The 27,161-nt window shown below is 38.0% G+C and overlaps 3 protein-coding genes and 1 long non-coding RNA gene across 8 annotated transcripts in view; 2 read left to right on the top strand and 2 right to left on the bottom strand.

Annotated features, from left to right (window-relative positions):
• LOC130924409 (dedicator of cytokinesis protein 2-like) overlaps positions 1-1,784 on the bottom strand; it is a 315,198-nt gene extending 313,414 nt beyond the window's left edge. For 3 of the 4 annotated variants that reach the window (XM_057850960.1, XM_057850959.1, XM_057850958.1), the window contains exon 1: positions 1,489-1,784. Coding sequence is in view for 1 of the 4 variants with exons in the window: in XM_057850956.1 (XP_057706939.1) it covers positions 1,506-1,526 (21 nt within the window). In the remaining 3 variants the exon portion in view is untranslated. The remainder of the gene's footprint in view (positions 1-1,488) is intronic. The other variant, XM_057850956.1, reaches the window with a different exon arrangement.
• On the top strand, positions 378-2,576 carry LOC130924413 (T-cell leukemia homeobox protein 3-like). Its single transcript, XM_057850964.1, has 3 exons — positions 378-771; positions 1,512-1,749; positions 2,393-2,576. The coding sequence occupies exons 1-3, from the start codon at positions 378-380 to the stop codon at positions 2,574-2,576; spliced, it is 816 nt and encodes a 271-aa protein (XP_057706947.1).
• Positions 2,577-3,450: 874 nt separating this feature from the next.
• Positions 3,451-27,161, bottom strand: part of kcnip1a (Kv channel interacting protein 1 a) — a 115,363-nt gene continuing 91,652 nt past the window's right edge. The window contains exons 1-8 of one of the 2 annotated variants that reach the window (XM_057850281.1): positions 17,519-17,830; positions 14,914-15,038; positions 14,244-14,313; positions 14,094-14,164; positions 13,922-14,029; positions 13,533-13,637; positions 10,150-10,212; positions 3,451-4,904 (exon numbers count right to left, since the gene is read on the bottom strand). In XM_057850281.1, coding sequence (XP_057706264.1) covers positions 4,857-4,904; positions 10,150-10,212; positions 13,533-13,637; positions 13,922-14,029; positions 14,094-14,164; positions 14,244-14,313; positions 14,914-15,038; positions 17,519-17,627 — 699 coding nt within the window. In that variant the 5' untranslated portion in view covers positions 17,628-17,830 and the 3' untranslated portion in view covers positions 3,451-4,856. Of the gene's footprint in view, positions 4,905-10,149; positions 10,213-13,532; positions 13,638-13,921; positions 14,030-14,093; positions 14,165-14,243; positions 14,314-14,913; positions 15,039-17,518; positions 17,831-27,161 lie in introns of those variants that run through there. The other variant, XM_057850280.1, reaches the window with a different exon arrangement.
• LOC130924008 (uncharacterized) lies at positions 21,555-22,122 on the top strand. The gene is made up of 3 exons (XR_009064816.1): positions 21,555-21,760; positions 21,832-21,898; positions 22,025-22,122. It is a non-coding gene; the product is annotated as an uncharacterized LOC130924008 (long non-coding RNA).

Raw genomic sequence — 27,161 nt, 5'->3', positions numbered from 1 at the left:
ATTGGAAAACTCAGTTTCTATTCGTGCTGGTATATTTTGCTCATCCTGCGAAGGTGTCGTCCTATACCTACTGTATACATTAACATTCATTCAGTCATCCCAATGCCAGCCAATGAAAGGTGAGGAAGTGAAGAGGAGGAGAATGGAGCTGCCACATCACCGCGTTTTGGGGGAGGAGGATGGAGTACCACAAACGCCCATCAAAGTTTAACAAACGCCACAACAAGAGGACTCGGTCGCTACAAAGAGGCCTGTTTAACCCAAACAGCTTGGATGCGCCGGGCAGAGATGGAGACTTTTCTCACTTTAGGACCAGTTTGACCCAGTTGAGAGTTCTGCAGAAATCAAAAATCCACTTTTAACTCCAACCCGCCGAGATGGAGCAAGCACCGAGCCCTCCTCCTAAAGCAACCCAGCACGAGCCCATCAGCTTCGGCATCGATCAGATCCTGGGAGACACAGACACCGGGGCCGGGAGACAACGCGATGTAAGCGCCGGGGATGCTTTCTATAGTTTAGCGACCCCGACTGGGAGCAGCGCACCTTCCTATACGGCTCTGTCCATCTCCCTCTCCGGCGTCATGCCTCCGGTGGAAGCGCCGGGCTACGGGGAGAACAGGAGTGCGGGAAGCCGAGGAGTGATTAGAGTTCCAGCTCACAGACCGGTGACAGCACCGGGGCCGCAAACCTCAGTTCAGAGCGCTGTGCCCGGATTTGGAGGACTGTGTTTCCCCTGGATAGGGAATCGGTTCGCTAAGGAACGAATATCCGGTAGGCTGAATATACTTTATATTGTATTGTATTTATTTTTAAAATATTATTGTAATTGAAATCTTATTTTAAGTACCAGGTTGGTATATGACAAACGTCGTAAGCGAAGGCCGTATATAGCCTTCACGTCATTGTTGTACAAAATAATAATAGCACCCAATTCATCCAGCTCTACAAAACCAATTGCTGCACTTTCAACCTTAATTTTGTTGTACTTTACATTGACACGATTGCATTTAAAGACAGGCCTAAATTATTTCAGAGAGAAACTATAGAAAGTTTTATACTATGTTTACACGAACAAATAGCAGAATTAAAAAAAATTTAAAAAAAAAAAAAAAATCTCAGATATACAAGTGGGCTAGACTAATATTTGGAGTTCATCTTTCCTATAGTAAAAGCATTTCAAACACTTTCTTCATTGTCAATATTCAAGATGTGTATATGCAAAATAAAAATAAAAGAGTGAGCAATAATTTCCCTGCAATTTGGGGATTTTTTTTAAAGTGATAATATACAAAATGATTGCATGCAGCCTGTATCTAATGTAGACTAAATAATGTTTTTAAATTCATCATCAATCAAAGATACTGAAGTTTCGAGATCACGAGTTAAATCAGTGCAACAATTAATGCGCACCATGTAAACAACGTGACAGTGCCATCACAAAAATTGTATTTCGATTATAAATATGGAGTTTTGTGCTCATAGACTCACTGTGTTTCTCTGCTCACATTCAGCGGCTCTGGTTCCATTCTCAGTGACGCGGCGAATAGGCCACCCGTATCAGAACCGGACACCCCCGAAAAGGAAAAAGCCACGAACGTCCTTTTCCAGGGTGCAAATCTGCGAACTGGAGAAACGTTTCCACCGTCAGAAGTACCTGGCCAGCGCCGAGAGGGCCGCCTTGGCCAAGAGCCTGAAAATGACCGACGCCCAAGTCAAAACCTGGTTTCAGAACCGCAGAACCAAGTGGAGGTGTGTGGGCGTTTTAGTTCACCCGCCACATTTTTCGTAAAAACAATTTCCGGTTTGTCGACCTTGTTAACACGGAACAAAAAGGCAACAGGCATGATGGGAAATATTTAAATAAACTTTTTTGTTTTAATTTGCCAAAATACATTATTGTTACAGCCTCTCAATGTACTATTTTCATATGAATCTGACATATGTATGAAGTCGATTTAAAAAAAAAAAAAAATCATATATGGTCATATTATATTTATATTATATCTATAGATCCCCCATATTTTGACGTACGCTGTAGACACATTTAATTGATGAAAAAAAAATACATATAACGTTTTTTGCATTTTATATGTGTCGTGATGTCTATAACATTTGTGATTTTTTTTTTTTTTTTTTTTAAATCTATATATATTAAGATATATATATATATAAAGTTGTTTGGAGTTCACGCTTCCATCCAGTGCTTATCAATTCACGTTGGGCATGTAAAGACATTACATTAGACAGCCAGACTGGCAGCTCATGTGCAAAATGTTGACACTAACTCTTAATCCCCATATACTATCTCGTTGTATTTTAATGTTGCGTGAAACGTCCCTTCACTCTGTCATTATGATCTGCCTTATTAATATTTGATTTGCCCTCACGTCAGGAGGCAGACTGCCGAAGAACGGGAGGCGGAGCGTCAGCAGGCCAATCGGCTCATCCTGCAGCTGCAGCAGTCCGCCCTGCACAAGTCCCTGGGCGAATCCACCGTTTCCGACCCGCTGTGCGCGCACAACTCCTCCCTGTACGCCCTGCAGAACCTGCAGCCCTGGGCCGAGGACAGGGAATAGAGACGTGACACCAAGGTCCGAATCGATGGGTGTGATCTGTTTTTCCCAATAGGATGATGATATCCCCTTTTTGGGGGCTGGGGGCGCAATGGAAGAAATTACACCTGCAGTTGAACTTTGATGTATGGGAATAGTAAGACAAAGTGGTGAGTGCATGGAAGACATTTGAGCTGGGAAATTGGACTTTGCACATTTTGGGGTGTGAGTGACGTCAATCACCAAGCAAACTTGGGACTTGCTTGTTTTTTCACCTGAGACTTTTTCATAACCCCAAAATATAAGAAGACAAAAGAGCTCAAAATATCTCATCACATTGTCATTGTCTTCCTATGCTTGTATTTATCCTGTTTATTATAATTAGAGAGTGAGTATAGGTGGCTTTCACCATAAAATGTGAGGTATTATTACTCAATATCTCATGAAATCATTTTACTATAGGCTCACTTATGAAATGGTTGACAGCAGATAAGGTACACGTGCACTAAATTTGAGTGTGTCCCGCTAAACCAAACTAAGTGAGATTCAAATAAATGTTTTAATAATACGGCACTTAAGCCTCTCAGAGATCATTTATATTTATCCCATTTATTTACAGTGCACTGGCACAATCATCTGTACATATGTTTGGTGCAAGAACGTGATCTTAAGAGTTTGTATGTTGGCTAATAAAGGTGACGGATGCATGTTCAATGTTAATTTGTCCTCATAAGGACATCATTCTTTTTTTTTTTTTTTTTTTTTGTTTGTTTATGGGCCATAAAAGGATGTACAGTGTGTGTGAATGACAGTATATTGCTTTTGTGACCTTATTCAACGTTTCATACAATGGGTTTAAAGACATAAAAACAGCCAGTATCATGTCACAATTGTTTCTTAAAAAGTTTATTGATAAATATATTCATTTTGATACAATTCACTGCACATAAGTTCATTCTGACAGCTGTTATGTTGTCCGTCTTTCTGTACTGCCTTACTGTATGTCTAGTACATGATAAGCCGTCACACTGGAGCCTGTTCCTAATTTGGTAGTATTTGAATGAATGACAAGTGGTACAGTAAAGAAGAAACCAAGTCATTTGGGGTCTGGAGTGGGTGGTTAAAGCTTAGTTCGTAAGATTATGGCTAAATATAAAAAAAACAATAAGCCCTTATGCTCATCCAGTGTCACAATGCAATAATTATGTGTAAAATAGAGATAGAGAACTGTAGTGGAGTACTGTCGTTGCTGAAAAAGTTCAGCTCTGACCTTATGTATGATTTCCAATTAATTCTGAGAAAAGAGTGCACCATTGTGGCACAATGAGCAGAAGTTGATGTCCTTACTACTCTTCTAAACAATGGCTCTTAAACAAAATGGCTTCGGAAATAACATATCAGGCTCATTCTTGAAAAGTCACATTTTCAGAATTCTACCATAAGGTTGTCATGCCTTCACAGTGAAAATTTGGTCGACCATGTTGACCCAAATCCAAAAGGTTCCTCCATATCGCACCGTCTGCTTATAGCTGCACATAATATGAGAATTACATACTCCAACAAATGGTGCTTTAATATTCAGACGCACAAAAAGTTCACATAGGGACACACATGCACGCTCCAGAGTCTGTCTCCCACTGTGTGCCAGTAAAATTCCCAAAGTTAATGTCCTCTATAGTTGACGAGAAAAAACGTAAATTCCCACATTATGATGTCAACTATGCTGAAAGAGATAGAAAGACACAGACGAGCAGCGATGATGGAGGCAGAAGCAACAAAATATAACATTTAATTCAGTATTGTTACACCATTGAGACTTGAACAGACACCTGTAGAACACATTTGGTCACAATATGTTTTTTTCTCATATGGGAATGGCTGTGGCAGAAATCGGGTCAATCATTTGGACTGTCCTCTTGTATGGCACACATACTTGAAATAGATCCTCCCCCTTGCATGCATTACAGTATTGCTCTTTTTTGCTGGATCAACAAATAGATTTACAAAAGAGCACAGTTGTTATCAGCCGTATGGGTCTTGCTTATAGTGAGTGTCCACTTTTGTGCTCAACCAAAAGTGACAGGAATGATTATTTACACAAAATACACACCAAACAAAAGGACATAAACAAACAACATAGGTAAAAGTCAACAGGACTTTTACCCAGATCCAGCGATGTTCCCACAAAACACCTTCCAATTGTTTTTTTGTTTTTTTTTTAAATATACATAGTCTTATTTTTTTATGAATGCTTTTCCTTCTCATCTTGCTTCATGAGACCACGTCCCTGTTCTCACACGGTGTCTAGATGACGTTTTCGAACAGTTGAAGAGACCTCATGATGTTTTCATCCTGTGTAAGGGAAGAGCATGGAGAAGGAATGAGCTCATCTGTTTGATGGCCACTAGAGAGCAGTGTGGAATGTGCTAATTAAAAAAAAAAGACCCGCAACCCTCCCTTTAGCCAAATCTACAGTAGATATGGACAAAATAATTGTTGACAGTTATAATTCCAACAATCATAATACTATTATCATGTCAAAAGAAGTATGCTGCATGCGATAATAAAAATACTCCAGCTCATGTCATGAGGTATACCTGCACCATGAATACATTGCCTCCACCAAAAGGTATAGTGAGGGGTATAGATGACAAAGAGTGGAAAACATATAATGGAACAGAAGGAGGAATGTGGGCAGAGATAAAAAAGGATGACAGATTATGGAGAGAACTCACAGTGAGGAAAATCGTCTTGTATTTACTTCACTGTTAAGTATTGTTAAAGGTCCTGTAAACTTATTTTCATGATTTGTTTCTAAATACATGAAACGTGTTTGAAGAGAGGAGGTGAAACCTTTGCAGTGACTGAGAACAATTCAGTGCTTAAAAGGTGGGTTATAGCAATAAACTCTTTTCAGCTTCTCAGCCTGCAAGATTTTTTAGGCAGACCTATATATATGTTTGAGGAAGTGCTGTCAGTGGCTTTCCTGCACAATTGCAACTTCCTCATTCAAAACTTGACTACCAAGCTGTAGATGTACACCAAGATGTAGACCAAGATGTACAAGTTACAGCCCTCACACCCCAAAATCAGAGTTATTAGTCTTACTTAATAAAAGTAATTTATAACAGTTACAAATTACGTCTCCCAAAAAGTAATTGCGTTAGTAACTCAGTTAATGAATGTAAGAGTAATTAGTTACTTGTCAAAGGAACTGGTGATAATTTTCTTTTTTTTTTTCCTCAAAAAAAAAAAAAAAAAAAAACAACAACCAAAAAAACAGGTCACACAATATGAAGTTTAAAGGGTTCTTGGGACAATTGGCCTAGCCCAATTCTTTACCCTAAACTTAGCTAGACACAGGGGTATTGTGGATATTGTGATAACTAGATAGTAACCTTTGCTATGTGTAGGCCTGTCGCGATAACACATTTTAGTGTGCGATAATTTATCTCATAAATTATTGCGATATGCGAAATCACAACTAAAAACAAAAGACCATGCCTCCTAAGTAAAAGACAACTATATTAAAACCGCACAGAAATACAGCATAAATAAAATGTGTTTTTCAAGAAAAAAATATATAATTGGACTTAATAACTTAAGAATTTAGGCAAATGAAAACTTTTCCCCTCATAGCTTCTGCAATGGTGTTCCATAGGGATGCAACGATACAGTTAAGTTACGGTTCGGTACGATTTTCGATACGGGGGACACAATTTTCGATCCGATTCAATACATTTAATGCTCTGGGAAAAAAAAAACTTTTTTTTTTTTGTTTTGTTATCAAGCAAAAATTAAATTGCCATAATCTAAACATGCATTTTACTGCATAATATTTATGTGCTTACTTCTTACTGATCTGAAAAAATTTTTTGATAAAAGTGCTGAGAACAATTTTTACTGTTTGTAAAGTGAGGCAGGGCACACTGTTGATTGCTACAGCTCTCTTAGCTGCTAGGTTTACTACATCAGTAAGACATCCTATTTGTGGTCCGAATCCATCTGTGTCACGTACTGAATTAACAATATTTTTAACATTATCTATAGTCACTGGTATGGATTGATTTGAGCTTCTTAACTTCCATTCAGTCATGACAGTTTAGAATTCATCGATGTAGTACATGGACTACGTGTCCCATAATCACTCTGGGTTCACGTAGCCAATGGGTCAGGATGTAGCACATCTAGTTTGCGATTTGATGATATCTAGTGTGTGCGCGCATTAAAAAAGTTAGCAAACGCCGCTGAAGTCACGTCTGCTAGTTACTGCACAACACCAGCATATGACAATCGACTAGGGTTGTTCCGATCATGTTTTTTTGCTCCCGATCCGATCCCGATCGTTTTAGTTTGATTATTTGCCGATCCCGATATTTCCCAATCCGACTGCTTTTTTTTGCTCCCGATTCAATTCCAATCATTCCCAATAATTTTTCCCGATGATATACATTTTGGCAATGCATTAAGAAAAAAATGAATAAAACTCGGATGAATATAGTATACATTCAACATACAGTACATAAGTACTGTATTTGTTTATTATGTCAATAAATCCTCAAGATGGCATTTACATTATTAACATTCTTTCTGTGAGAGAGATCCACGGATAGAAAGACTTGTGACTTTGTATATTGTGACTAAATATTGCCATCTAGTGTATTTGTTGAGCTTTCAGTAAATGATACTGTGGCCCAGCCCAAATGCATGATGGGAAGTGGAACCATGACTGTGCGTAGTGCTACCAATTGATATATCTTCTCTGCGTTGGGAAATAACATAAGGTGTTATGACATAGATCAATTGCCACCTTGCTTCCCCACATTGCTTCCCATGATATTTCTAATCGTAGGGAGAGGGATTGCAAGGCTTTAGCCAATTTAAAAAAGGCTCCAAAGGCTGCCAAAATTCACTCTACTTAATTTACGCTGCCTTTTATCTCTCTGTATAGGTAAAACGGCGTCATTACAGATTGAGCGTGACAATGGGTGAGTGGGTTGTGCAGCGCAAACATTAATTGTGTTAAATATTTTAATATGACACATTTTTTAAAAATCAATTGCCGCCGTTATCAGGATAAATTTGATAATCCTACCTTAAGCCTAAACTAAAGACTCTGGATGAGTGTAACATATTATGTCTGTAACGTTAAATACGATTATAAAACGATTTAATTAAAAAAAAAAAAATATATATATATATATATATATATATATTAAAAAACGCCATGGCCGATATTTTTTTGCCGATTCCTATACTTTAAAAATGACGCGATCGGACCCGATCTCTACAATCGACTTTCATAAACAGGACCAGTATGAAGCACAGCGCTCTTAATTTGCCACTCAATGCTCATCATTTCCATTCAGCTGTCCGTTGTCAAAGAGAGGTTGTTCGTAGTAGCCAAGTCGGTAACAATGTTTTGGCGGACTTTGTTGTAAATATCCGGCGTTGTGCGGAAAAATAGCCGCCCCGCGTAAAATGTCACCCCTGATGGGAGCGCCCACAAGTCAACAACACCGGTGCGCCAGAGATGGTCCGCAGTCAATCTGAAGCACTGATGCGGCCGAACAGTAGGATATAATGGGAACGATTGGCTCTGGCGCTATTTTTTGCCGGACCTGGAACGAAGATGCATTTTGCGCAATTGGTAACAAGGAATCCGAACTTTTAACAGCACGTCTGCCGCACGAGCGCACGCACGTGCTCGCGAGGCGGTAAATCGCAGTGGGAAAATTACTGCCTTCATTTTTATTTATCGTGCGATAAATGGAATTATTGCATATTGCGACAGGTTTAGCTATGTGTGGAAGCCATTTAATGTTGTGAATCAACCGTTAAAATTGTTAAAATTGCTCCCGTTATTGCATTAGTTCCCTTCCGTCTATTTTCGACATGTGTAACTTTTAAAACTGTTTCATCATTTAAAGATAGATTTAAGGTAAGTTTTGCTGATTTAGGAGCATTTTAGATAAAAAGTTACTTAGGTTCGCTAGGAAGGTTCTCTACAACAGAGCCTTCCTGAGAAGTCTATTGCTTTAAGATGGCGGCTGTTTACTAACGCATCTAGTTCTTTATTATACATGTTGCTAATGCCGCCGTATGTGTCATTGGCGTCTAGTTCTGTATATATGTGATATCTACCGAAGCATCAGTTTGTAGGCTATCGGCTACAGTCAGGTATTATTGGAGCCACCGAGCAAAGTAGAATCGCGTCTGCAACGGCGTCACACTCCCTTGCCTCATCCCCACTCCTGCTCTGCTCTCTCGTCTCCGTGAGTCCGTCTTTCTTAGACTTTTTTCGCGTCAGTCAACCAACATAGTAGCGCATAGTAACGCACGCCTTTCCCGCTTCAGGTGACGGCGTTGCCAAGACAAGAAAAGTAATTAATTAGATTACTCACTACAGAAGAAAATAACGTCGTTAGTAACGCCATTATATTCTAACGCCGTTATTAACAACACTGCCCAAAATAAATCTGCTTGCAGCACTGCCAGGAAGTAGGGCATGCGGTGCACTGTGCAGCAGTGCAGAGTAAACAGTAGATAAGTTGCGGCCGGCTACAATTCCGCCAAAGGCCCACTGAATTACTGGTGTTACTTCCGTAGGTAGCAGTGAGTTGTGCGGGAAATTAGGCCCTAAGAGACGACGTTGATGTTGGATCAACCAATGACAGGAGTACGACGGTGAAGCCAATTTCAACATCGTCCAAGGCAGGTGGTTCTCTTCGAGCATTGCTAGTAATGAAGTGGGAGAAAATTGTGCCGAAAATGTGGTCAGGAGAGAGATATGTCTGGCCGGGCACACACACGCGAAGCTCCGCTGTTGTGGAGGTGGGAACAAGATGTGCCGAAAATGTAGCCCAGAGATGCTTAGTCCTGTATCCACACATGTAAAGTCTCCTGGGTTGGTATAGATGCGTTGTGTGGACAGGAAACAAGCCAGATAAAGTAACATCCATTTACAATGTCGTAACAAGTAGAGGACTGATAGCTGGCCCTTGAGTGGGGTGTGGTCTGAGCACAGTAAGCTAACGCACCTACAGCGTATGAGACCTGACGTACCCCTTATTTTTGAAGCCGCATTACATATACTAAGCAAATTTGGTAGTCTTCTTAACACTTTTTTTTTAAGTTACTTTTGCCACAGTTGGCAGAGCATCAGTGACTTTAGTAGGATTCACTGGCACAGACCCATCCTAATCATCGTAACAAAATCTGTACTCTGGCTACCTATGTTTCCCGTATTAAATTCCGCCACCGTTTCTTGAATTGGATCACATAGGTTTGAGCAGCTGTAACTTATGTCGGTGCCAGTAAGAATGAGTCTATGTCTCATAAGAGCTGGAATGTACATTACAAGAGGAATGGCACAGGTGTTATAATAAAATACAAGTTGGCCTCTCTGTGCAATGTGACAGTGAGCGAGCATGTATCAAAGGCCCACACTGACAACAAAGCAACCAAATATAATTCAGCTTTGCGGTTTTATTACTCACACCTGTGCTGAACACCAAACAACAACAACAAAAATCCTCTTTTAACTGAGTTAGGACGATTTTAAGGCTGCTGAGAAAAAAAATCAAATGTAGAATACCTCTTGACAAGAAAAGATGAATTCATCAATGGTGACCACACCGTCTCTGTTTTTGTCCATTTTCTGTGGAGAAGAGCACATATCTTGTCAGGTAAATGTCAATTGTGTGGCAGAATATTACATAAATGCAGTTACAATTATCATGTGTAACATTGCACTAATAATTTTTTTGAAAAAGAAGAAAAAAATCTTTGAATTTATGGTTAAATATTGGCAGCTGTGGTTTAAAAAAGGAAAAGAAAAAAAAAATTAACAACAAACTACTGTAAAAAGAACAATTTTTTATATATTACGTATGTAACTTTTGTTTTACATCAAATTTCTGTATAAAGTACAAATGTATAACCAGTGTGGTGGGGTGGTGATGCCTTTCTTGTTCTCCCATTTCACCTACTGGAGTTGGAATACACACTGTCCCTGTTGCAGTCAGGTGTGCAGCCTAATGAACTAACAGAAGAGTCTCGTGTCAGCTGTGAGTACACTCTTTTCTGTGAGTTATGGTTTACTAGCCTTCATAAGGCCTAACACATCCGCCAATTGGTCTGCAGTATGCAAGAAGATCGTGTCAGGTCAAATCCCGACTGGAGTGGGGGATAGTGAGTAAAGGTACAACATGATGTAACGACCATCAAGAGTGGTTACACATCAATTACAATATAAAAATCTAGCACAATTATACTACCATAATTTTCAGTTAAAAGAAAAATCTAAAAAAAACAACAACAAAAAAATCATCCGTAAAATTAATGGTTACCAAGGCACTTTACCGGTTTTATTGTTTCTTTACTCTAAAAAAAAAAAAGAAAGAAAAGAAAAAAAAAAAAAAAAAACAGGAAAACTGTAAAGTTCTGGCAACCACAGCTGCCAGTATTTACTTAAAATTCAACAGCTTGTTTTTCTTTTTTTTTTTTCCACAGTGTGATTTTGGTTGTAGCATACAAGAAATATTATCATAGGGTGCCTGGACAATAACACTTCTGCTTAACAGTTCTGAGGTTCTGGGTATGAATTGAATTGAATTGTGGTCCTTATCTTCCCATGGGGAGTTTGCATGCTCTCCTTAGGTTTATTTGATTTTGACTTCATATCTGATTTCATTCTTTTTTGTTTTTACTCCAGTCACTAGATAACACCTTCTGAACATTAGTTCAGTTCACGCAGTATGTTGGGTTATATTTAATTAAGTGGTAGTTGTATGCATTTTAGAGGGGTTACTCTGGCAGTCAATCTGTAAAGGCAATGGTGCATTCGGCAGTGTTACAGCCATTAGTGTTCTCCTTAGTGCGTTTTCAGGGCCATTTTGAATTGCCACAATTAATAATGACAGAACTCTACAGCATTCTAAAAGAGAAATATCTTTTTACACCAGCTTATGGTGGTTTACTGCCTAAAAAACAAATTAAAAGGCTTAGGTAGTCAATCTAGAATTAGTCATGCATTTATGAGAATGATTATACTCAGTGGGCGTAGGTTTGGTGTCAACATTGGTCTTGACGATATAACAGCATAATCTGCATGTAAATTTTATGCTGGGGACGGGACATTTATAAGACCAAAAAGATTATTGAACTGGGGTCAGGGGCTACATTTCTCACAAATAGGAACCTAATAATTGATATGCCAAATGGTCAATGCAAAAAAAAAAATCTGTATTGAACTTTTACGTGAATCGCATCTAGTGACCCCCCTGTTCAATTCAAAACTGCGAAAGAAACATTTTGAAAACATCCAGAATAAATGACCGGATTTTATTAGCAAATTTAAATTGCAATATTTGAACATGAATTATATTAACATGCACAATAACTACAAACTTGTAAATAATCTCTTAACTATCCAGGAATGCAAAATATAAAGATTTGTCTTAAGACCACTGTCGTACGGATAGGGTTTGTAAGGCTTTAGCCATTTAAAACAAGGCTCCAAAGGCTGCCAAAATTCACTCTACTCATTTTACGCTGCCTTTCAGCTCTCTATATAGGTAAAACGGCGCCATTACAGATTGAGCGCGACAATGCGTGAGTGGATCGTGCAGCTCATTCATTAATTGCATTAAATATTTTGACGTGATACATTTTTTAAAAAATTAATTTCTGTCGTTATCGGGATAAATTTGATAACCCTACCTTAAGCCTAAACTAAAAACTCTGGATAAGTGTAACATATTATGTCTGTAACGTTAAATACAATTAGCAAACGATTAAATTAAAATATATACATGTATATTAAAAAAAGGCATGTCCGATATTCTTTCGCCAATTCCGATACTTTGCAAATTACGTGATCGGACCCGATCGATCGGGACGCCGATCAATCGGGACATCTCTAATAATAATGAAATATGAAAATGAGTCAGTTAATAATGGTAGGGTCAATTATATCCTTACAACATATAGGAAGACAATCTAAATGACCTATCGGGTTATTCAAAATGAATGTGCCAATATCATAACACAACATGTCAAAAATGAAAAACATGACAAAACTCTAGCTTGGACGCATGTGTTGAACATCATTTCAATTTTAATTCCATGTTTTATAAGTGCTAAAACTACTACTACTACTACAACTACTACAAACTTCTACTTACAAGTACTCCGTGTGGCAAAATAAATGAAGATATTACTACCAAAGCATTTGTAATTGCAATCATTTTCTGGGAGAAATTGAGCATTATCTGACAGAATTGCAGGGGTGCCAATACTTTTGGCCAGCAGTGCACGTAATAATAAATTTTTGTCATGTCATGTGTTTGCCACAGGATGGCATTAAATACTAATTTTAGAGAGATCCATAGAGCCAAAAATAATTAATTAATCAATATGTAAAACTTGAAATGATGTTCAACACATGTGTCCAAGCTAGAGTTTTGTAATGTTTTTCATTTTTGACATGTTGTGTTATGATTTTGGCACATTCATTTTTAATCACCCTATAATGAATTCTGAAAAGTTGGTCGTGTTATGTGACGTCCCTACCGTCCCTATGCAAACCTACGCCCTTGCCGTATATGCAGTAGGGCTGCAACTAAGTTTACGGCAAAAATCAATAATCAAATTTGTTGGCAACTAATTTATTAATCGATTAATTGTTGCAGCCCTAATATCCAGGGTATAATAAGCCTAAATGAATCCATACAGATTGTAGTAAATTATTTTGACTGAAATGAGTGGGAGTAAAGTTAAACAGAAAGAGTTGGAAATCTGAATAATCTAGCATTATTTCCTTTTTAGATTATCATCGAAGTGTTCAAGTGTTGCATAGTTCCGCACTTTCCTCTACTATTCTTGCTTCCATCCATACATTCATCCTTTTAGATATGGGAAAAAAATTGTGAAAAGTGATTTACAAGTGTATTCCTTCTGAAAGGCTTTAGTTGTTACCTGAAAAAAGGCATCCACGTGCTGTTTGTGTGCATCTGTTTTCAAGGCAGGGTAAGTGTACTTGCCCATCATGTCATAAATGGCTCTGACAATGTCTGTCATTTCCTGTGAAAGACAGTCGAAGAAAGAAAAAAAGAGAACTTTATAAATGTTGAACTTGACACGTCATTAGGTACAGATACAATCCAATTAGTTCTATCAAAATGTTGGGTTTGAATAGGAAACAATCCTCAGTATTTATAGACACACTATTATGTACGATGGTTACAGTATTAATTGATTTATATAGAGTATGTTGCGATTGTAGAAGAACATGGTTTAGGTGAGTACATACAGGGACAAAGGTAAAGATGTGACTAGCCAGAGTAATTTTCATTTTAAGCTCTCACCTCTTTGTTGATGTATCCGTCTCTGTTGATGTCATATAGGTTAAATGTCCACTGGAGCTTCTCTGTAATGGAGCCCCTCAGCAGGATGGACAGTGCCGTTACAAAGTCCTGATGAAGGAAAAACAAGCATTACAATAGCTGAACATAGCACAAAAGAAATGTTGCCCTTTACCTCAAACTTTATGGTGCCTGACTGTGCTGTGTCAAATGCGTTAAACAGGTAGTGTGCATAGGTGCTGGCATCTGAGGAAGTCAAAACAAGAATATCCGTGTACAGATATGCTGATTAAAACTACAATGATTGCAGACAACAAAAATTGACCTCCATGTGGGAAAAATTGGGAGTATATTTGCTTGAAGGTATCCTCATTGACTATTCCACTTGGACACTCCTGGAAACACACAAATAACCGACGACTAATGAGGAAAACATGATGGAACGAATTTGAGTATGTTAAGAATAATGTGAGGTGACTAAAGCACGGCACATATAAATACACGGCAAGAGGATGTGGCTGTTTAATTTTGTCGTTATAATGAAATCGTTTACTGAAAAAATATAGAGCATTTCATATGCATTGTGCAACGAGACAATAAAAGAAAAATACGTTAGGCTGAGTGCAATACAATTTATTATGCAGAAACGCAATATAAAGGCTTCACACATGGAGAGAAATGCATTCACGTGTTTCATTCTGCATAGTAGCCTCTGGCTGCAAAAAAATAATACATATATCTATAAACTAATGGGAACTTTAATTTCTGAGGAATAGGTCATTGTTAGGGGGATTTTGTTCTTGCGCAGTAACAAAATATTCACAAAACCAGCTACTATTTGAAACACAGCACTAAATAAAACTTTTTCGGTAGTGTCAAACAAAAGCAATATTTATAAATGAAGAATGTTTGCTGTAGCACATTATTTATTGAATTGTCTGATTTATGTCTTCTACTACTAATACTTTTAGTGCTGTAATTGTGAAAGAACGTACGTTCTTGAAGCCTCTGTACAGCACTTGGAGTTCTCTTTTGCTGAAATTGGTCTGAGCCTCCAGCTGATCTAGGCCTTCCGGTCGATGACACACCATCGTCATCTCCAGGTCATCATCTGCTTTGTCTGGTGACACACACACACACACACACACACACACGCACGCACACACACACACACACACACACACACACACACACACAAAAAAGGAATTAGAAAGCACATTACTGTATAAAATGGTCGGATGACACATATGTACACACCATTTAATCTGTACATACAGTGTTGTTTTCGTCAACGATGACTATAAAGAAAATATTTCGTCAACGAACAATATTTTCATGATGACTAAGAGACGATAACAAGCTAAAAACGTGTTTTTGGAGACTAAAACATAATGAGACTAATGCCAGTTTTCGTCTGACGAGACGAGAATGTGAAGAAAATGCGCGAGTTTCCATCATATGTTCACAATATGTGACATTTTATGTGTACTTAGCCTGCATCGTAACCATGTCTGGTTGTGTCACTCATGTGACGTACTGCTTCCTCTCTCCAGTCTCCAAGCTTGCACACACGGTAAGAATTTTTTTCTTGGCGAGAGAAAATATGCAATGTTGTTTTAGCCTTTAAATGTTTGTGCTGAGTGATCATCAAACACTAAATGTAATGTGTAGCGTTAGCATAACATTCATGTTAGCATTAAGCTATTGCATTAAGCCAATGCTAACAGCGAGCGTCCTCTTTACGTGGCGTCCAGGTGCGTATAACTCATTGAAAATAATATACTGTTTTCCTGCTCAATGTGTATGATACCAAGTTGGCGTTTTCCTTGTAGATGGTACAATATGTGCTACTTGGAAAAATTTATTTTTGGAGTAATTAAAAAAAAAAAAAAATTACTGACGAAAATATCTTTATTAAACTTTGAACAAGAAAAAGACGAACACATTTTGAGGTGACTAAAATATGACTATTTTGGGGGGGGGGGGGGGGCGGGGGGATTATAGTTTGATAAAATCCAACACCAAGAAGAGACCATTTGAAAGGCAATTTAATTAAACTAAAAATAGAATAAATAACAGCAGGCTGAATAAGTGTAACTGTACATATGCTAACATTACGTTTTCTTTTTGTTGATGTTTAAACACAGGCCTTGAGCGCCCTCTTGCGGTTAAGTGTGAAAAAAAGGTAAAAATGATATAATGATGTGTTAAAAATTTCACACATAAATCGCTCTTGAGTATAAGTCGTACCCCTGGCCGAACAATGAAAAACAAATGCCTCTTATAGTCTGAAAAATATGCTAAAGCATACGTATACAATACTATAGATCTAAACTAATGAAAAGATGAGGCAGAAAATGAGTGATGCAAGTGCATAGAGGTTAAGGTCAGTTGAATGGCTCCACCTCTTATTGGCCCGCCATTAACGACTCATTACACTCCTCGCTGCAGGGTAAGCGAGAGAGGACAAACCACGATTGACCGACCAAACACACACTCTCATACACTGTTTGTGCTAAAGGCAGACTTTCTACCCATCTACCTCACTATCAATTATAACATAGCCAGCGTTAAGTATATCGACTCACTGTATTCAGCGGATTAAACAGTGGTGAGGCGTAAAAGCATTACCCTGTTCTGCTTCAATTGATTGTCACAAGAGGTCAAGGTTCATTATACGCTTTCTGCTCCAGAGACAATTTCATCTGTGCAGCAGGTCCAATAATTGCCTGTCAAACGTCCTTACAGTCAAACAGTTCATTTTTACTTTGGGTCACCACAACATGCTGATTTGACCATTTTAAATATAACTCTTTCAGGTCAACTTTGAAGAGTTTTTAGTCATCTCGTTAAATTGGCAGACCCAAATCATTTAGTAATTTAATACGTTCTAGAAGAGGGTCAAGTAAAATATTGCCACACACACAGATGCGCCTATGCAGACAGAATCCAAGGTGACATGTCCTAAACTGAAGTACACCATCGGGCAGTGTGCCAGTGTGTGTGCGTGTGTTTCCATAGGTTCTGAATGATCATTTGTGATGCATGGGAAAAAATTACCTGAAATATTCAAATTTCAGGAAAGTACAATGACTCCTATTGAATAAAATTTCAAGAAAGACGGGTAATTTATCTTTGGAATACATATAAAATACAGTACCGTAAACAAAAAATTGTTTGCTATATCACAACAAAATTTCACATGACAACAAATGTCTTTACACACTGTAAAAAAGAAAACATTTTGTTTCTGGTTGACATTGTCACAGAGACAATATGTTAATCACGCTCATTGGTAGTTGACAGTACCATTAAAAGGCATACTAAATTGAAAATATCGCTGCATTGACACCTCCCACTTCATAACTGAGCTTTATTATCCTTGTCAAGATACACTTTTAATTTCCCAATGAACCTGAGTACAAATGATACCATGTATGCATGACACATGCATGCATGACGGGAGAAACTAGGCAACTTTCACTTACTTGGTGTAACATGAATTGCAGTGTCGCTATACCCTTTAATTAAATTAAAGAAGTAATGCAAAAGTTTAAAAATGTACCTAGATTTAATTAAGAGTGGTTGATGTTGACTCACCCTCCACAGAGATGACTCCTAAAAGGTGCAGCATCTTGACCATCCCACAAACCAGCAGAATGATAGCTATGGCTTGTAAGCTGTTCTCACCCTGCTCCGCTTTCTCCATGTCCTTCACGCTTTCCAATGATCTTCTTGCTGCCTACACTTTCTTCTCCATCCGTCACAATCTGCAATACTCTCAACTTCCAACCTGACAGCCACTTCTCACTACATAGAACTTCTTTCCGACTTAGGTGAATTTCTCTCCTACTGAGATCAACCGACTCCCTCCATCTCCTTCCTAGCATCCCCCATCCCATTACGCCACTCCCCGGGGCATCTCCAGAGCTTATGTGGCGACCTTGGTTCTGTCCCGGCGAGTCCCGCTCCGTGTCCCCCCTCCCCTCTCTGTCCTTCACTCTTTGGGAACAAGGCTGTAACTCGAGGGTCTGGCGTGGACAAAATGTAACAATAATAAACTCACCTTGTGCTGGGATGTGTGTATGGTGGGGAGTTGGATGGGAGATCAACGCTTGATAAATTGTCCCCATTAAGCCTCATATTTATCCTTGCACAGCAACTGGAGGCTGACTTTACTACAAAGTGTCTCATTTGCTGTTTTCTAACCAGTGACCAAAAGGGAAAACATCACACTCAGAACAACACTGAGTAAATTCAGAATTGAATATAGTACACTGTGAAGCTGCAATGCCTATTTCATCGAGTAGAGGGCGGCAGAAATCAAATATTTTTCTTTTGTCCGTGCTGAGCTATTCAGACTCTAAAGTATTGTGCACATAAACATAATATGTAATGTATTCTCAACATCTTAATGACTGGCAAAAAGACAACAGTTTCTCAATTTGCATCAAACTCAGTCAAACAGTTTAATGAACAGATTTTTGAGGATAGATGTTGTTGTTGTTTTTTTTCCCTTCATCAACCAATACCAGGCGTTGCTTTTATCTTTAATGTCACTAAAGTGGACATCTATTCGAAGGTTATCATTATCTTAACTTATTCACTAGAGATGGGCGATATCAGTGATTTTGGATTCGATCCGATACCAAGTAATACCAAGGCCAAATATTGCGATCCCGATCTGATATCGAAAGTTTATATTCTATATATCAACCCTGCAGTGTTCTCAGCCATTCTGATGATATCTAATGTACAACTACATCAAGCACTCAAAAACTATTGAGTCTCTTTGTGTCAAATATGCTTTGCAATGGAAAACTGCTGCTTTTAATAACGAGCAAAGCAGTTTCCCTCAAACTCAAACCAATCGTTCAACAACAAACTCTGATTAGTCAGTCTCACTCTTTAACCATGACCCTTAAATTCATATGCACAGAACATTTCCCTGCTACACGTTGTATTTAATCAAATTTTAATCTACCTAAATTAAATATTTTTGATCTAATTAAAGAACGAATTAATAGTAGCATGTTACCGCCCTCAAATGGTGGATCACTAAAAACAAATCCAATAATCAATAGTCACTTGCCGTTTTTGAATTTTATTTTACTAACACAATTTTCAAACAGAATTTGAAATAAAAAAAAAAACAATAATAAAAATTAAAAAAAAAAAAAAAAAAAAAAAACAGATCTTGAAATAATTGAAACAGACCTTTAACAAAATAAAAATAAGTAGCAACAAAACATGAGAAATCAAGCATTTAATTGTTTGTAACATAAAAAAATATGGAAAAACATTTCATGAAAAAATAAAAATATGAAACATAAATTCACCAGAAATAATAATAAATAAATAAGAAATAATAATAAGGTTAAGTAAGAAATTAGGCATGGGGGGGGGGGGGGGGGGTGGAAGCATGCTGTTTGACACAGGATAGGGACGTGAATGGGGGCGGGAGCACACACCGGTGCACTGCTTATGTGTGTGCACTGCTTACGTGCGTGTAGAATGCGAAAGGGAAAAGTAGTACAAAAAGTGTGCACAAAAATACACCCAAAAATTGACAAAGAAAATATAATATATTAATTTCAGATATCGATAGTTTTGCTTATGGATCGATACCTAAAATTTAACGATCTCGATATTTTGGTATCGATCCGCCCATCCCTATTATTCACTGACAGCTCAGGTCACAGAGTAAATGTGTTGTTGCAGTTGGTATAAGAGGGAAATTGATATAAAAAATTATTAAATATTAAAATTATATATATGATATAAATATTATAAATACCTATTGACAGCAATAGATGTCCAATCCATTAAAATTAATTGGGCGTCTATTGCCATCAATGGCAGCGAAAGATTTAAGCTATGTGAGCTCTCAAGACCAAACCAAACAAAAACCAAACAAATAAAAAAATCAATATCCAAATAAAACTCCCAAAATACACAGGAGACACACTTATTTGAATTCATAGCTTCATTGTTTTTTTTTTTTTTTTTTTTTTATTGAAGTTTTAATTTCTTAATTTTATTTAGATTTATATTTTTATGACATTATTTGTTTAATTTGTGGTTTTACTTAGTATTTATTTATTCATTTATTATTATTTAAATTGTTAATTTCCCCCCCTCCAAAATTGATAATTCAATTAAATACTTCAATATATTTAAAATTATTTGTTCTGATTAATTTTTTTGCCCATTGCAAATATAATTCACACGACACTAATACTACAATTAGGGCTGCAACTGGCCCCTGGGCTGCACGTTTAGGACCCCTGTCCTATATGAATGTAGTAAAATCATTAAAGAAAAAATAAATAATAATTGGAACGTGAAAGCATTAAAATACAGTATGTTTCCAAAGATAATACATGCAAGAAATGAAATGATGTGGAAATGATCAAGCAATAGCTGGGGGTCACAGCCCTTTTTTCACTTAGATGCTTCCACCCCTATATTTACTGCGTTATCTTCCACACACAATTTCTTTAATATCTTGATTCAGATTCAGACTCGCTGTTCGGGAGTGTTCAATGAGGTGAACATTATATAAGTAGAGCATAACAAATATACCGTAGTTTTGGAGTGTCACATTTTTGGTAGATGGTGTGCTGTGAATGATAAACCTACCGGTACTTGAAAAACAAATTTCAGTGAGTTCATGTACAGTCAACAGGGGGCTCTGTTGTATCGAGAGCTTGCCGACAGAGTTGTCAATGGATGCTTTTCTTTATTTACAGTGGGTGCCTTTCTCCAGTTTAATGTTGTAACAAGGGTGGCATTTGATTTAATTTGATAGTCATTAAAAGCATGCTCAATCATATAAATACCTTTTAATAAAGATGGTTAAATCCATTCAGGGTTTGCGCCAATAATCAACTGTCTCATGTTGTGACCAGTCTGCAGCCTCTTTGCTGATGTCATGTTTTTTGTGTGCCATAGTTGCTTTTAATATAAAAAAATAAAAAAATAAAATAAAATAAAAATTAAGAAAACTGTGGTGTGACTTATATGTCAAAGAGAATAAATACATCAATGTGACTCAATTTGGGACACTAATGGGCTTGAAGGGATGTGATAGATTGAGAGATTTTACAGCATAGGGTGAACATGTTTTGATTTCCAAAAAAGAGGACACTCGACCCGGCCTCGAGGTACTTGAATTTTACTCGAATTTCACCCAAAGATGCCTGTATCTCTTTAATATATGTAAAGTGTGCTTCCTCTGTCTCCACAGAAAAATTCAGTTTTATTAAAAAAAAAAAACTATATATATATATATATATATATATATAGTATATATCCAAAGACACGAATTCAAATTCTCAGAGGTTACTCAACACGCTTTATTATTCCTAAAAAAAGAATAATAATTGAACAATACATTAAAAAAAAGTATCGATAAAAAAATAAATAAATAGAAATAATAATATAATGCAGACCCATGGAAATGTAGTCCAGTTAATACACACACAGTAGGCTATGTGCCAACTAAACATTTTTATATATTACTATCACGACAATTGTCGGTGACAAATTGTTATTCCCACTCACTTGTTATTCTCAATGTTCTAGATTGCACGCAAACAGTAACCAAAATAAACTGACAAAGGATTCCAAACACAGCAGTTCAAAACTACATTTCCCATAATGACTAGCAGAGCTTAGCTCACTGACAGCTATCCTATTAACGAGCAGCGGTAGCTGAGGCAAAATCAAATATTGCTATAAAAGTTTACAATCATCGGCAGCGCAACGATGCAACACCAAACGGGATTTTAAAGATCACACCAGTAAGAATCTCCAACAGAAGTCAACAGTTACCGAAAAGTAAGTTTAGCAAGTGTACATACCGATAGCCTGTGTGCTCCTGTTGTGACAAAGGTTTGTTTGTGAATCAGAATTGACAGTTGACGCCATGATAAAGCCAATCTGTGAATGCTCACACATGCACAAATTTAAATAAAGGTATGTACCGTAGTATTCTGCGCAAAGCGTCAGTCAATTTCAACAAACGCTAATTAGTCCCGTGAAAAATATTTAAAACCGGACATTTTCATTAATTTATAAAACGCTGCTGGACGCCCCGGACAGGATGTGAAAAGTAGGCATGTCCGGTCAAAAGAGGACGTTTGGTCACCCGAGTACAGCACCAAGGGGGTTGAACTGTATGGGAAATTGGACTGGAAAATGAAAGGTGAGACATTTTTCTTGCAATGCAGAGTAATTCAACAATATGTGCTTGGCAATGTGACTGCACTTGGAAACCACATATGACAAATATGTATGCTATCACTGCTATCACAAATTAAAAACATTTTTCATAGGTGTTTTGCCAGTGTACCTGTGGAGTGGCTGATGAAGTACTGATAAGACTGAACGTCACTTATCATGCAACAACACAACCCCAGAAATAAACTACAATGTCACCAAGCTCATGCAACATTTTCTTTCTTTTTTTTTTTTTTTTTTTGTTGACAGCAAATTTAAATTTCAATTGCATATGATGTAACGAGAGGAAAGCAACACATTGGCCATTTATCTTCTTTCCACTGAGATGAATCATCGCAGTGCTCATCAGTAGTGTCAGTGCAATCACTATCTCATTCATGAAAACAAGTGGTGCAAATGGTGCATTAGAACTGGTGAATAATTTGGAATATGATCAAGCTTTTGCACCATCTTGTCATCAGGGGAAATGAAAGCAAACATCAGCACATTCAGAATTGACTCTTTAAAAAAAAATCAACCCAAAGTATATTTCTTCCATTTGCACAAAGAAATATATATAAACTGTTGAGTTTACACTGTGACTGACATTCCAAACTCATTTCATCTGGCACCCGTTGGAGGGATTAAAACGGCAGCTTGACTGTCTGCATGGAAAAGACTTCCTGTCACTTCCCCTACATAGCTGCAGAAACACCAAAATAGATTAACCATTTTCTTTTTACCTCAAGATTCCATCCATTTATTATAGCACAAAGTACTTGTCCTCATCCAATTCACAAGGGACCGCTACATATCTCAGATGACATTGGCTGAGAGACAAGATACATCATTTTATATTTCCTCATTTACGTTTGCTACGTAAGGTTGCATGAGAACTCAAGAACTGTTGAATGTTGCTTGTATTGTACATTTTGGATGCAAGCAAAGTCTATGATGGGATTTGGACTTAGAACCTCTCAAGTGTGAAGCACAGATGTCGAGCACTAATCCACCATGCTGCCAGCAACAAGATTTATGCCCTTATTTTCTCCATCATCTCTTCATTCAACCTACAAAACTCAGCCAATCACCGTCATTCTTTCCATTTTCTTCTTTTACTGCCCACTTACTTCTTACAGTATGACATTTGCATAAGGGGAATTAACGTAATCTGCAGCACAAGCACAGGGACAGAGAAGACTGGCTCTAACTGCAATGGTGGAGGTTGCTTTCCAGGAAAGTAGAGGCGTATCTTAAAAATAGACTTCAGCTGCCACAACCCTAATTACAGCATGTAAAAGCTACAAAAGCAATAACGTTTTACAGCGTGATTTTGGGATCTCATCCACAGTTTGGATGTTTACAGTTTCACTGTTGCAGAAGTCTAATTGACCATATACAGTGGGGCAAATAAGTATTTAGTCAGCCATCAATAGTGCAACATCTCCTACTTGAAAATATTAGAGAGGCCTGTAATTGTCAACATCGGTAAACCTCAACCATGAGAGACAGAATGTGGGGAAAAAAAACAAAATCACATTGTTTGATTTTTAAAGAATTTATTTCCAAATTAGAGTGGAAAATAAGTATTTGGTCACCTACAAACAAGCAAGGTTTCTGGCTGTCAAAGAGGTCTAACTTCTTCTAACGAGGTCTAACGAGACTCCACTCGTTACCTGTATTAATGGCACCTGTTTTAACTCATTATCGGTATAAAAGACACCTGTCCACAAGCTCAGTCAGTCACACTCCAAACTCCACTATGGCCAAGACCAAAGAGCTGTCGAAGGACACCAGAGACAAAATTGTAGACCTGCACCAGGCTGGGAAGACTGAATCTGTTATAGGTAAAACACTTGGTAAAGAAATCAACTGTGGGAGCAATTATTAGAAAATGGAAGACATACAAGACCACTGATAATCTCCCTCGTTCTGGGGCTCCATGCAAGATCTCACCACGTGGCGTCAAAATGATAACAAGAACGGTGAGCAAATATCCCAGAACCACACGGGGAGACCTAGTGAATGACCTACAGAGAGCCAGGACCACAGTAACAAAGGCTACTATCAGTAACACAATGCGCCGCCAGGGACTCAAATCCTGCACTGCCAGACGTGTCCCCCTGCTGAAGAAAGTACACATCCAGGTCCGTCTGTGGTTCGCTAGAGAGCATTTGGATGATCCAGAAGAGGACTGGGAGAATGTGTTATGGTCAGATGAAACCAAAATAGAACTTTTTGGTAGAAACACAGGTTCTCATGTTTAGAGGAGAAAGAATACTGAATTGCATCCGAAGAACACCATACCCACTGTGAAGCATGGGGGTGGAAACATCATGCTTTGGGGCTGGTTTTCTGCAAAGGGACCAGCACGACTGATCTGAGTAAAGGAAAGAATGAATGGGGCCATGTATCGAGAGATTTTGAGTGAAAATCTCCTTCCATCAGCAAGGGCATTGAAGATGAGACGAAGCTGGGTCTTTCAGCATGACACTTGCCACGTTTACATGGAGCCAAATATTCCAATTACAATCGGAATATTTGTTCAAACCGAATAAATGTGTTTCATATAAACACCTCATTCGGAATGAAAAGGCCCAAACCGAATGGAATTTCATTCCGATTCACAGGGGTGGAATATTCCTTTTCCCAAACCGATTAGAAGTAAAATTATATCATGTAAACAGGGAAGCGGAATGGTGGCTGGTTGCGTTCTTTCTGCACATGCTCCGTACTGACGTGGTGACGTCACTTGGTAACGTAAGTAACGTCACTTGCAACATGGCTTCCAAGCACAGCGCACCTAATTGGAGTCCGGCGGAAAGATTGTATTTAATTCAAACTTTAAAAGAATTGAATATAATTACTCGCTTAGACGGGCGTAAAACGAGGAACAGTGAACTATTTAAAAAAGTTCACGAGAGGTTACACGAAGCCGGAATAGACCGGAGCGTTGACCAGATTAGAAACCGGTGGAAAACCGGCTACTACAGGGTGACCCAAAAAGATGCGTACCCTTGAAAATTTCAATTGTGACTTTGATTAAAAAGCTATTTATTTCAAATTACAACCACAAATTATTCAGTTTATGGAAGACCATTCACCAGAGTTTCAGCTATTTCTGTCAATTTTTAGTCAATTTATGGCTTTCCCAAGATGTGTTCCAAATGTCCACCATTCCGTTGCAAGCAAACCTGTACTCGTCTGACAAAGTTGTCAATCACTTTTACACACTCCTCTTTCGGGATCTGGTGAATGGTCTTCCATAAACTGAATAATGTGTGGTTGTAATTTGAAATAAATAGCTTTTTAATCAAAGTCACAATTGAAATTTTCATGGGTACGCATCTTTTTGGGTCACCCTGTACAAGGCAAAAGAGCAAAACAGCAGAAGCGGATACGACCCCACAAACACAAGTGGGTTAAAGTTAAAACAGCAGCACTCTGACGATCGATCTCCATGTTTTGCAACGTGAAGCTTTGTTTTGATTCATCTGCGCATGTCAGACGGCAGTTGTCAAACGTCCTTTCGGAATAAAGGCAGACACATGTAAATGCTGGATCGGAATAGATGAAGTGACATGTAAACAGCTGATCTGAAATTTCCATTCGGAATGATTTGAATCGGTATGAATAAAAGTCAGCATGTAAACGTGGCTAATGATCCCAAACACACAGCCAGGACAACAAAGGACTGGCTTCGTAAGAAGCATTTCAACACCCTGGAGTAGCCTAGCCGGTTTCCAGATCTCAACCCCATGGAGGGAGTTGAAAGTCCGTGTTGCCCAACGACAGCCCCAAAACGTCACAGCCTTAGAGGAGATCTGCATGGAGTAATGGGCCGAAATACCAGCAACAGTGTGTGAATAGCTTGTGAAGAGTTACAGAAAACATTTGGCCTTTGTTATTGCCAACAAAGGGTCAATAACAAAGTATTGAGATGAACTTTTGGTATTGACCAAATACTTATTTTCCATAATGATTTGCAAATATATTCTTTAAAAATCAAACAATGTTTTTTTTTCCCACATTCTGTCTCTCATGGTTGAGGTTTACCAGTGTTGAAAATTACAGGCCTCTCTAATATTTTCAAGTGGGAGAACTTGCACAATTAGTGGTTGACTAAATACGTATTTGCCCCACTGTAGGCCATTTACAGCTTCAGTGTAGGAAAGCGTGCGGTCACTCATTCTCAGAGGTGACCAAGTACATAATTTTTAGAGTCATATAAACATCAACTAAAGAAAACTATAAGGTTGCCATGTACTTTCAGGCCTAATGAAGCCTATGTTTAGAGCCCAGGCCTATAAGCAAAAGATGATTTGTAGGACGACTTGATTATCATTGCAATATGTCCCTGAGAGTACAACGACATATGCTGAATATACAATTTAAAACAGCATTTAATAGATAGCTATAATGCCTTCAAGCAGATAATTAGCAACAATTCCCCAGTGACTCGCAATTTTCTCTTTCTAAAGGCAAAAGTCCCACTCAGTGCCTAGAACACTGTGTACTACAGTAGTAGGACACAGTGAGCACAATTATACAAGATGAGACGCAAAAAATAATGAGCGTACAGGAAGGCGAACCTCCCCAGCAGCAGAGTGAGCCAAAAAGAGTGCAACGCAATGATGTCATCAAAAGTGCACTCCTCCACGCTGTAGAAACGCATCACACTGAGAGCTATTTCATATCGTATTTTAATCCCCACGAAGAGTTTGCAACACTGTAAAAACATTGTATTCAATACACTGTCAAGCCATCATGTGTAACATTTTTTCTCCTTCATCTTGCCCATTGGAGATTAATTGAAATTATAGTGGAGGATGGGTGGCTTGACAAAATTCCATTTTTCCATCTTTTTCAAACCTAATTAAAACAAAAAACAAATTTTTCACACTGACCCATTACAATTTTACTCTAACACATCAAGGAGTTACATATCCCTTGCTCTTATGTTCCACTGTCACATGTATTATGTGCAGTTTGAAAGCAAAATGTTTCTTACGTGGGAGTC

The sequence above is a fragment of the Corythoichthys intestinalis genome, chromosome 11, assembly GCF_030265065.1.
Source record: "Corythoichthys intestinalis isolate RoL2023-P3 chromosome 11, ASM3026506v1, whole genome shotgun sequence".
NCBI classification, from domain to species: Eukaryota; Metazoa; Chordata; class Actinopteri; order Syngnathiformes; family Syngnathidae; genus Corythoichthys; species Corythoichthys intestinalis.
This window is presented reverse-complemented; position numbering and strand designations above follow the sequence as displayed.